We start from the raw sequence: 9,552 nt of genomic DNA on the forward strand, positions 1-9,552 counted from the left end.
GGCTATTAAAAGGCCTTAAACTTTGTTTGTTTGTTTATTTTTTTAAAAAATCAACTTGCAAGACCAATGTAATAAGCTTTTATGAAAGAGGTAAAATAATTTTAAACACAGACACACAATGAGTTTATTTATTTAGAAACTTGTTAAATAGAGTCTGGGAATTCAAATATTCAATGTTGACATTGTACAGAACTGGCCAGAAGCCAGAACCTAGTCTCCAGAGGGACCCACTGGACAAGGAATTCAGGCCTTTCTCTCCTCCCACTTGAGCTAAATAGGTAGAAGCCATTAGTTATACCCACAGCAATATCTGAACTGCACTCAAATAAGCTGCCCCAGCCCCGGCACTTCAAAGGAGGGTAAGTGTGTTTAGCTTTTTAGTGCTGAACTAGAGCAATATGTCACACTTTTGAAAGCATTTTGTAAACAGTTTCTTCCCTGTGTAGAAACATCTCTGAAGTTTCTTGTATAGCACATAGAAAAGGTAATTAACAAGATTTTTTTTTTCATTTACTGGAGGGAGAGAGGAAAATACCAGTCTTGTGCAAAATAGAGATCTGGAAGGAGAAGGGCTCTGCTTCTCTCTTCTAGGCCCCCTTTCTTGTCTTCTGTTAGATGTGTTTGTATCCTTTTTATCCTCTTCCTCACACTTGTTCTCAATACACAGCCAATTTCCTTGAGAATTCCCTAGTAAACTCAGAAGGCCAGAAGAGTGGAAAGGGGGAAATCTAATTTTAGAAGGAGGATCGTGGCTAATGGAGTGGGGAAGTAGGGAGGGAACTAATGATTCATACTGGGCCGCCCAGGAGAAAAGGAAAGCAGACCCCACAGACTATTTTAGAAAATGCCTAGCCAGCAGCTTCCAGCGGAGGAAGGGTTAACCACACCACTCCAGAAAAATGTGCCTGGCATCCTTAGAGTATGGCTATCCCCTCCTGCCCCATCTCCTCCCCCGAAGTCCCTGTCTCCCCTACCCAGTGAGGCTGGAAAGAGGCCAGCTCTGCCAGAGGTGGTGAATGCCTACCCTCTACACAAGACTCTTCCTGAACCCAGGAAGTATGAGCGTGTGCTTGTGATGGTGTGCCTGTTTTATACTGTCAATGCACACTGGACTCTGAGGAAGCAGTTGTCCCAAGCACACAGCACCCATAAGGTTGGATTGGGAAGAAGAGTGCTAGCCAAAGCTTGAAGCCAAAACTAAGAAGCCTGAGGAGCCGGGGGCGGGGGCAGGTATGACCTGAGTGCATCACTGGAACCACCCCAGCCCCATCCCTTGCCCCACTGAGGGCCACTTTCTCAGCACCAGGAGGGTGTGAGATAAGGTGGGGAATGGTAGATAGTTCTAGGGAATTGAGCTTTGCCAAGCACTTGGTATCTTTGGAAGAGGGTAGTCAGGAACATAACACAAGCCTGTCCACCTCCTGGCCGTCTTGTAGTGGAGGCAAAGTGGAGGGAGATGCCAGAAGAGAAGGGCTGAGGTAGGCAACCAGTCTGCCCTCTCGCCCTCCTTGCCTGCCCCCAGGAAGGACAGAGTTAGGCATCCCCAACTGTGGCCTTCCTACTCCAGGTCACAAATGCAGGCTCTGACAACCTGGACCCATCTTCCAAATATAAAATACGCTCCCTAACACTCTGATGATTAAAGAGAAACTGCTTACAGTTTCTCTTTAATGAGAAACTCATTACCTTCAACTAGAATGAAAGAAAGACAAAGAGAGAAAGACCAAAATTTTCAAGGAATGATGTGATAATTTCTATTTGGTAATCTATACAAGTCGAATGTCTATCCACAGAGGAGACCAGGCCCTGGGGTGCAGGGAGAGGCTTCGGAGAAGAAAACCTGAGAACTGAGAATGAGGCTACAAGGCAAAAAAAAGAAAAAAAAAAAAAAAAAACCTCACAAACACAGCATCACAGCCAAGACCTGAAACTCCTCAGCTCCTACGAATGAAAACCTGGGGAAAGACGCCTGGCTTCCCAGTCTTCCTGGTTCTGCAACTAATGAACCGTCCCCTCCCACAGTGTTGGGACTGTGGGGAGAATGAAAAGCGTAATTAACCTTCCCCTAAACACAGATTTGGGGGTAAGGGAGTAGGGGTGCGAAACCCGTCTAAAAGCTCTAGGAAGACGGTGCTTAGAGTGCCAAATGTAGTAAAGAAGCCCTAAGCCCGGGTAATGGTCAAGTAATGGCAAATAAACTGCTTTCCTAGAAGGGGCCTCAGCCTCCATCCAGAGAACACTTCTCCTCAAAAGCAGTCTGAAACAAACAAATAAACGTGCATTTTATAATAAAGCTCTGTTTTGATCTGGGTTTCTTAAGGATGAAGGAAAGCCCAAGTAAGGTGCACACACACAGACTGAATACCTCAATGTGGGCTCCTGTTTCCTTTTTATCTTAGGTCCTGGGCTGCTACGGTGAGGAGTTTAAGGACAGGAGGGAAAGTCGGCATCTACCTTTCCTACTTCGGAATCTGTTTTTAAACAGAGATTCAAGTGTAGAAGTAACAAGTGCCCTCCTCAACACCGTCTTGCTAATCGCATCGCTGCCTTCTGCGTCTTTACGAGACTTCTGGGGGGCTGGTAGCTAAGGGGGTTACTGTATGCAACTCATTGCTGTGATTGAAATCCTGCCCGCTGTCACTTCAGGTAAGTGGGGTGGGGGTTCCTTCGTGTTTCAGACTTAGATATGCTGGGCAGACCCAAATTCACTTCCTTCCCATTCATCAGGAGAGTTGCAACTGGCGTTTCTGGCATGGCCCAGGTGCTATTCTAGCTGCCCATGAAAACGGCTGGGAAGTCTCCCAGGACTGCCAGGCTTGACTTGGCTTTTAATTTTCTTTTCTTAAAGATGGAAATAAAAGTCAGGCGCTTTAGACAGTACAGGCGGCAATCTTCTTGCTTTTCCATTCTTTATTTTTTAATTGAAATTTAAATTCTCTCACGATTTTTAACGAATTTATCAACTTCCAACTATTGTGCAAAAAATAAGACACAGGAATTGCAAATTGGGTTGTGTATTCAATCTTGGTGTAGCTTCAGGGGCTATTTTCAGGGTATGTGGTCTCTGGTCGACCTCCATGGGCTCCTCCTGTACCACGGCCAAGATCAAGCAAGAACTTAAGACCACCAAAGAAATTTACAAAAGACAAAAAGAATAACAAGCAATCAATCGAGAGAACAAGTATTTCTACGCGACCTGTTTTCACTGAAATGTTTACTTTTGCCACGGTAAAGGTAGTTTTGTTTTTTTTTTTTTTAAATATGCTGGTCACACTGCCTCTTCCTAACCCAAAAAGAGAAAGAAACCAGTACAGACAGAGAAGCTAAATTTTCGTTGGATGATTGCACTGCAGAGGTCACCAACTATCTCTGCCACACGCTACTCGTCAAAAGGAACTAGTGCTTTAAAATACAAAAATCCGTAGTTTAAATATGATTTCCTTTATTACTCAGATTGTAAATGAAAATTTGCACAAAGCAGGGCTTCTAAAGAAAGCATCTGTGGCAGCAACAGCTGGATCTCTGCAAGTGGGAACCTGAGGCTCAGCAGGAAAAGTTTGTAAGAGTTCGGTTCTAGCTGTCTGAAAACTGCAACGGCATCATTACCGACACTGGACACAAAATGAATGTGTCTCCCACCGGTTGAATGACAAGTATCCGATCAAAAACGAAGCTCAGATTCGGGGTGTTGAGTGGACTGTGCATGCGGGAATATTTTAAAACAGCAGTGTACAGCTTTCTTGACCAATTAAAACAGTTGAAAAGGTTGTATAAGAAAATCCAAAGTGTTTTGTGTTCTGCTTTCACTTCGGCGGATGCCTGGCAATGAGGCGCGGCGCAAAGCCTTAGGCTTTCATTTCACAACTTAGGCATGGTTGAAGCAGGCTCCCCGCCCCCTCCCAACAACAACAACCACACGCGCGCGCGCGCGCGCGCGAACACACACACACACACACACACACACACTCCTTCCTAACCTTTAGTCAGAATTGAAGCCTTCGAGCCTCCAAGCATATGTACATTTATTCCCCCTCAGATGAGAATAAAGACATCAGACTCGGTTAAAAGCAAACAGGAAAAACAATTCCATTGGCACGCCTTGACACTACCGAAGCTAAGTGAAATGAACAATATTTAAAGAAGACACAGATGAACTGGTGACACAAAGAGCTCTACATTTAGGTTGATCCCTGAGACCAAAACGGGGGGGGGGGGGAGAGAAATGTATTAGGGAGTGTGAGAGTGCTTGGGTGAGGACTGGACGAAGCACTGGAAAAGCGCCTGGGATGGATGACAGCATCTCGCCCACCGAACTCCCACCGCCGGCGAAACTGAGCGCCTATGTGTCACTGCCTTCCGCGCAGTGCTGCAGGGACGCGGCAGGCTGAAAGGCATGGAATACCTACCGTACTTGGTTCTAATGTGAATGGACGGGAGCGGGAGACTGGGGACTTCACTGAAGAAAAACATTCCACCCACCCCCATCTCTCATTTCTCTGGCCTACAAGCAAAATAATTAGAGTTCTGTTTCAGCAAGTGCCAAATGCGAGTGAACCGAGGGCGGCCTGTCCTCTCCCGAGGCAGCTCGAGCCCCGCGTGCCTACACTGCGGAGAAACGCTCGAGGCTGCTCCGTGGCTCGGCGCCGCCGAGTCCCCTTAGACTCGGGGTAGAAGCCTTTGAACAACACAGCCCAGTCGCATACAGTCCCGGCTGAGATTCGGGTCGTGTCAGACAGTGTCCGTTCGGCAGGCAATGCCGGGCGAGTCACCCAACAGCTTTGCAGAATGAGTGGGGGATGCGGATCTCGCCGCCCCCGCCCCAAACCCAATCGCCCTGGTCCCGCGTGACCAGGTTGCTCCACACCGGGCAGGCAGGGGGCGCCGGGGAGGATTACTGACCCGGGACCCGGGCTGCTCCCAGAAAGAGAGCAGGAGGCTCAGCCGCGCCCTCTCCGCGGCCCAACGTTCAGGCAGCCCGCCCCCTGGGGGTCACTCGGCGCCCCGCCAGCCCTGGGTTGGCGGGTCGGAGCGCGCCCTCTCGGCCTCCTTATCCTCCGCGGCTCTTGCCGCTGGCTGCGCGCCCTCCATTCACCGCTCTGCACGCGCTCGCGGGGCTTTTTCTCTCCCCACCTGCCTGTGGCTCTCGGGAGCCGATAGCTCCGCTTTGCCACTGCCCCCCACTCAGAGACTGCAGCACCCCCCTTTGTCTCCCCCACTCCCCTCCCCAGTCCTCCCGCCGCGCCGCACACGCCGGAGAGCAAGACCAAGCGCACAGCGCCCACTACCGCAGCCGCGGCTCGGCGCAGCCCGCCCGCCCGCGCAACTTCGGCGGCCGTCTCGCAACTTTTCCCAACTCCACCACTGCCGCCCGCCGCTGCCGCCACTGTGGTTCCCTCCGAGCCTGCCACCCATTCCAAGCCCCTGAAACAAACCGAGGCTCGAAATGCTCCCTTCCCATGCCCGCCTCCCCCATCCCCCGCTCCCCCCTCCTCCCACACCCGGGACTAGCTGGTTGGCCAGAGGCGACTCTCCCCCGCCTGGGGGGGAAGGGGAGGGGAGGGGGAGACTCTCTTCTCTCCGTTCCTCCCCCCCCCTCGCGCTCGCTCTCGCGCTCTCTCCTCCCTCCTACCCCCGTTTTTGCTGCCCCCACCCCACCCCCCACCCCACCCCCACCACGGGGTTGCCACTGCTAGTCGGTGTGCGGGGCTGAGGGCTGCCCGGGCTTCTCTGGCGCCCAAACCGGGAGCGAGAGCGGGCTACTGGGCGCGAAGACTGGAACCGGCAGGTTGCTGGGGCTGCATTACGCCTGCCCTCCACCCGGGGCCCGGGCGCAAGAGGCAGCTCGCGCTCCCTCCCGGAGTGCTGGAGACAGATATGCAAGATGGCAGAGGAGGGGGGGAAAGCCAATAGAAAAGGGATATTGCACCTACTTGTGGCCAGTTTCCTTGCCCTGCCTTTGGATCTCATGCTGTGCCCAGTCCTGCAGCCGCTGGTGTGTGGTTGGGTTTTTTTTTTTCTTGGATCTTTTCCTTCTTTTGCTCTCCCTCTCGCTCCCTCCCTCTCTCCTCTCCTCTCCTCTCCTCTTCTCTCTCTCTCTCTCTCTCTCTCTCTCTCTCTCACACACACACACACACACACTCACACACACACTTCCACACACTCACTCTGTCTTTCCCTCTTTCACTCTCTCTCCCTCCCTCTCTCCCTTTCTCTCAATCCACACTCGCTATCTCTCTAGCATTGTCAGTTTGGGCACCTTCGCACATGCGCGCTAGACGCCCCTCCAACATCTCAGCGCCGCCAAAAAAAGTTTGGAGCGATTTATCACTTTGATTTGGAGATCTTGTCAGATGGCAATCGCTGAGGAGGCGGAGAAAGGAGCCACGGGGAGGGCGGCTGGGGGCGGGGAGCGAGCGCAGGGAGCTAGAGGGGAGCAGACACCTCGCCCAAAAAAAAAAAAAGGAATGAAAAGGCTTGAAAGGCTTGGACCGAGGACTGATTCCGTGGGGGCAGGGGATTGATTCTGTGTTGGAAATCACCAAAAAGCCTATGTTAACTATTAGTACTGTTTTTCCCATAATAAGTTGCAGAAAATTTTATATACTGTCCATGGAAAAAGTAAGCAGTAGAGGGGGAAAAAAACTTCTAAATAAATATTTTCTCTACTAAAGAACTATAAGAAGGACTGGACCATCGGCGAACGATCCAAGAGGAAGTAAGAATCATCCTGAACTTGAGAAATCTGCTGCGGCTGCTACTGCTACCGAAGCTATTGCGGCTTCCGCTTTCAGAGTTGGAAGCAGAATAAATAACTGTTTCTTTTTCAATTTTAGGTGTAATTCTAATGCTTGCTGCTATCCTACGAAGATTTCAGTAGTCTATTGCCATCAAGTAATAATGATCATCCTTGATTCCCAGGTCCAGGCTGGCGCGGCATTTGACATCCAAGACCTCCTGCCTTCCCTAAGGTGGGCTGTCACCTTCCGGCCTCCCCTCGCTGCCCCCGTCGCCTCCCTCTGCAGCTCAGCCTGCCTACCATTTTCACTCACTCACTCAAACCTACAACCTCTGGGGTCACAAGAAGGAGGAAGAGAGGGGAAATTCCATACACTCCTTAAAAAATACATTGTTGAAATTCGCATTAATTATAGGATTTACCACTGAAGTGGGCATGCAAAAATGGGGAACTCCTAAAGGGGCTAGGTATGTTCAAGGTATGAATCAATCCTAACTCCATAGATTTTCTCTTGGTACAACCTCCTTGCATTAAACAGTTTTGTTCAATACCTTCCATGTGCTATTTATGTCCCCATTAATATCTGTTGCAAATCCTGCCAGACACAATAAAAGAAAATTACAATCTTTTCAGTCTCTGTGCTGCAACAATACATCCTTGATGCTCAACTTAAAGGAGAGGGAAAAGAAAAGCAGGTCCTAAGGCATGGGTCTGGAAAGACAGGAAGAAAAGTGGGATTGTTGAGAATGCTCAGTTGCACCTGTTGGTATTTATTGTCAAAACTAGGACTGAGGGTGTGAGAGACAAATAGCTATGTTCAACTCCAAGGGGATTCAATGTCCAAGAGAATCAAAGTTGAAAGGATTCTCCCTGACTAAAAGATGCCCACCATTTTTCTTTCTCCAGAGCTGTGTAATTCCAGAGGCATTTGGCAATAAGATACAAGTCCCTGTAGAAACAAGCTACAGGTCCCAAGAGAGACACAGATGTGTAACCTTGAAATGTGAGGAAGGGAAGGGGTTTACGGTAAAAGAGGGAATTTTCACAGAGCATGAGTGGAACAACTTCCAAAAGAGAAGGCTCTGGTGCCCACACACATGCGTACCAGGAAACACTGTCATCTCCATCAAAGAGACACCAGGGTGGGTTTTTTTGTTTGTTTGTTTGTTTGCTTGCTTGCTTGTTTATTTTTGTTTTTCCATATCTACAGTTTCATTGCCTTTTACAAGCACCAGGCAACTCCAATATTCTCTGAGTGTGGGTGCCTCCAACCCCAGGTCTACAGTTCTAACTATCACCACCCCAGATGTGAATCTGCCAGTCCCTCCCAGTTTCCATGGAAAAGTCTTTCTTCTGACCAGTACATGTCCTCAAAAGAAAAAGAGAAATGAAGCTTGAAAGTCTGAAAAGGAGAAAAAATCTTTAGAGGAACACACTAGGCTAGCGAATGACAAGTTCTGACAGTTGCTTCTAGTCAGTTGTGAGAGGGTCTAGGGAGCATCGCCTAGGCCAGAGCACAAGAGGAACTATCAAGATCCTCTAGAACCTAAAGGATCTTGGGCTCACCAGGAAAGAGGCCAAAGATTGCCTTGGCACCCAGGAAGTGCAGAGTGCTCTGGACCAGAGAAAGTTCTGCCTGGGACATTTCATCTCACCTTCTCACCCTACAAAGTTTTCAAAAAAGGAGTTGACCTCTTCCCTTCACATCTCCCGTTAATTCCATCCACCTCATCCCCAGGGATCTGTCTATATCTGGGTTCTCTTGGGAGGCAAAGAGGAGAACCCGGGAAATTTTCTAGGAAAGGAAGGGACCATTGTTACCAATCCTGCGATTAGATACAAGACCCACACGTGAAGCTGGACTTGTTTCTGCTGAGAAATTAGAAACCACGTGGCGGGCTAGGGGGTGGGGTGGTTTATGTGAAGGGAACAGGTTGGGAGGTGGAAAACAAGAAAAGCAAATCAGTCTCTGAACCCCCAAATGCAAGGGTCCCAGTCTTTTAAAACTTTTCTAGAATAGCGTGGGGGCGGGGCAGTAAGACGCGGTTTGAGCACCCTCCCTTCTGGTTTTAAACTCCTTGGGATAGCAATCGATTCAGTTCAGGGGCCTTTCTCCCTAATCTTCCCAAGAGTTTCGGGACACAAGCGTTTCCGACCTCATTTAACTGAAATAATAAACACAAAGTCTTGTGCGTCCCCAGGCCAAGGCGTTGTGAAAAGACAAGACATTATTCTTTTTAAAAAAATAATAAAAATATTCACAATGCCATCGCTTCTTTTTATTTTCGAACCTGAAAGCTGGATTTCTTATCCTTCTCCTATCCCCTCTCTTTCTTTCTTTCTCTTTCTTTCTCCGTCACTTGTTTTGTACCCTAAATGTGCGTTAATAAAAGAGCTAAGTTGCTAGTTCAAGTGTGTTTAACCTGGTGAAGCAAACGCTCAGCAGCAGCCGGCAGCGCACACTGCCTGCTGCGCCGCAGCCCAGGCGCGCCTGTCCCAACGGGTTCCCATTCCCAAGTGCCTGGACCCCGTCAGTTCCACCTGTCCCAAGTCCCATCCGTGAGACCAGAGCAGGTGACTTTCTGTTTTGGCCCCTGGAATTCCGGACAACCTGTGACCGGACGTCTAAGCTGTCCCTGGCCCAACAGGAAAAAAAAAAAAAAAGGCCTCCAACAAGTTGGCCAAGCTACCTTCGCTGCCCACTCCCCACCTGCCAACTTTTCCTTCTCCTTCTGGAATTCGTTTCATTGGGAGACAGTGGCGTGGGTCCTAACGTTTTCTCCCAAGGAAGCGGGCATCCTGGAAGCAGTGCCTCC

At 49.4% G+C, this 9,552-nt stretch overlaps 1 protein-coding gene and 2 long non-coding RNA genes across 12 annotated transcripts in view; 2 read left to right on the forward strand and 1 right to left on the reverse strand.

Annotated features, from left to right (window-relative positions):
- The window catches only part of Mecom (MDS1 and EVI1 complex locus), a 546,152-nt gene extending 539,849 nt beyond the window's left edge, over positions 1–6,303 (reverse strand). For 3 of the 10 annotated variants that reach the window (XM_046422890.2, XM_046422893.2, XM_046422889.2), the window contains exon 1: positions 5,931–6,300. In XM_046422890.2, the coding sequence (XP_046278846.1) occupies positions 5,931–5,967 (37 nt within the window). In that variant the 5' untranslated portion in view covers positions 5,968–6,300. Of the gene's footprint in view, positions 1–5,930 lie in introns of all 10 variants that reach the window. The other 7 variants (XM_046422902.2, XM_046422894.2, XM_046422891.2 and 4 more) reach the window with 4 other exon arrangements.
- LOC124078191 (uncharacterized) lies at positions 292–3,779 on the forward strand. The gene is made up of 3 exons (XR_006846835.1): positions 292–359; positions 2,400–2,646; positions 3,454–3,779. It is a non-coding gene; the product is annotated as an uncharacterized LOC124078191 (long non-coding RNA).
- LOC124078188 (uncharacterized) lies at positions 5,682–7,373 on the forward strand. Its single transcript, XR_006846832.2, has 2 exons — positions 5,682–5,992; positions 6,919–7,373. It is a non-coding gene; the product is annotated as an uncharacterized LOC124078188 (long non-coding RNA).
- Positions 7,374–9,552: the final 2,179 nt, after the last annotated feature.

The sequence above is a fragment of the Marmota monax genome, unplaced genomic scaffold (assembly GCF_021218885.2).
Source record: "Marmota monax isolate L192 unplaced genomic scaffold, Marmota_monax_Labrador192_F-V1.1 WCK01_AAM20220418_F8-fsc00110, whole genome shotgun sequence".
NCBI classification, from domain to species: Eukaryota; Metazoa; Chordata; class Mammalia; order Rodentia; family Sciuridae; genus Marmota; species Marmota monax.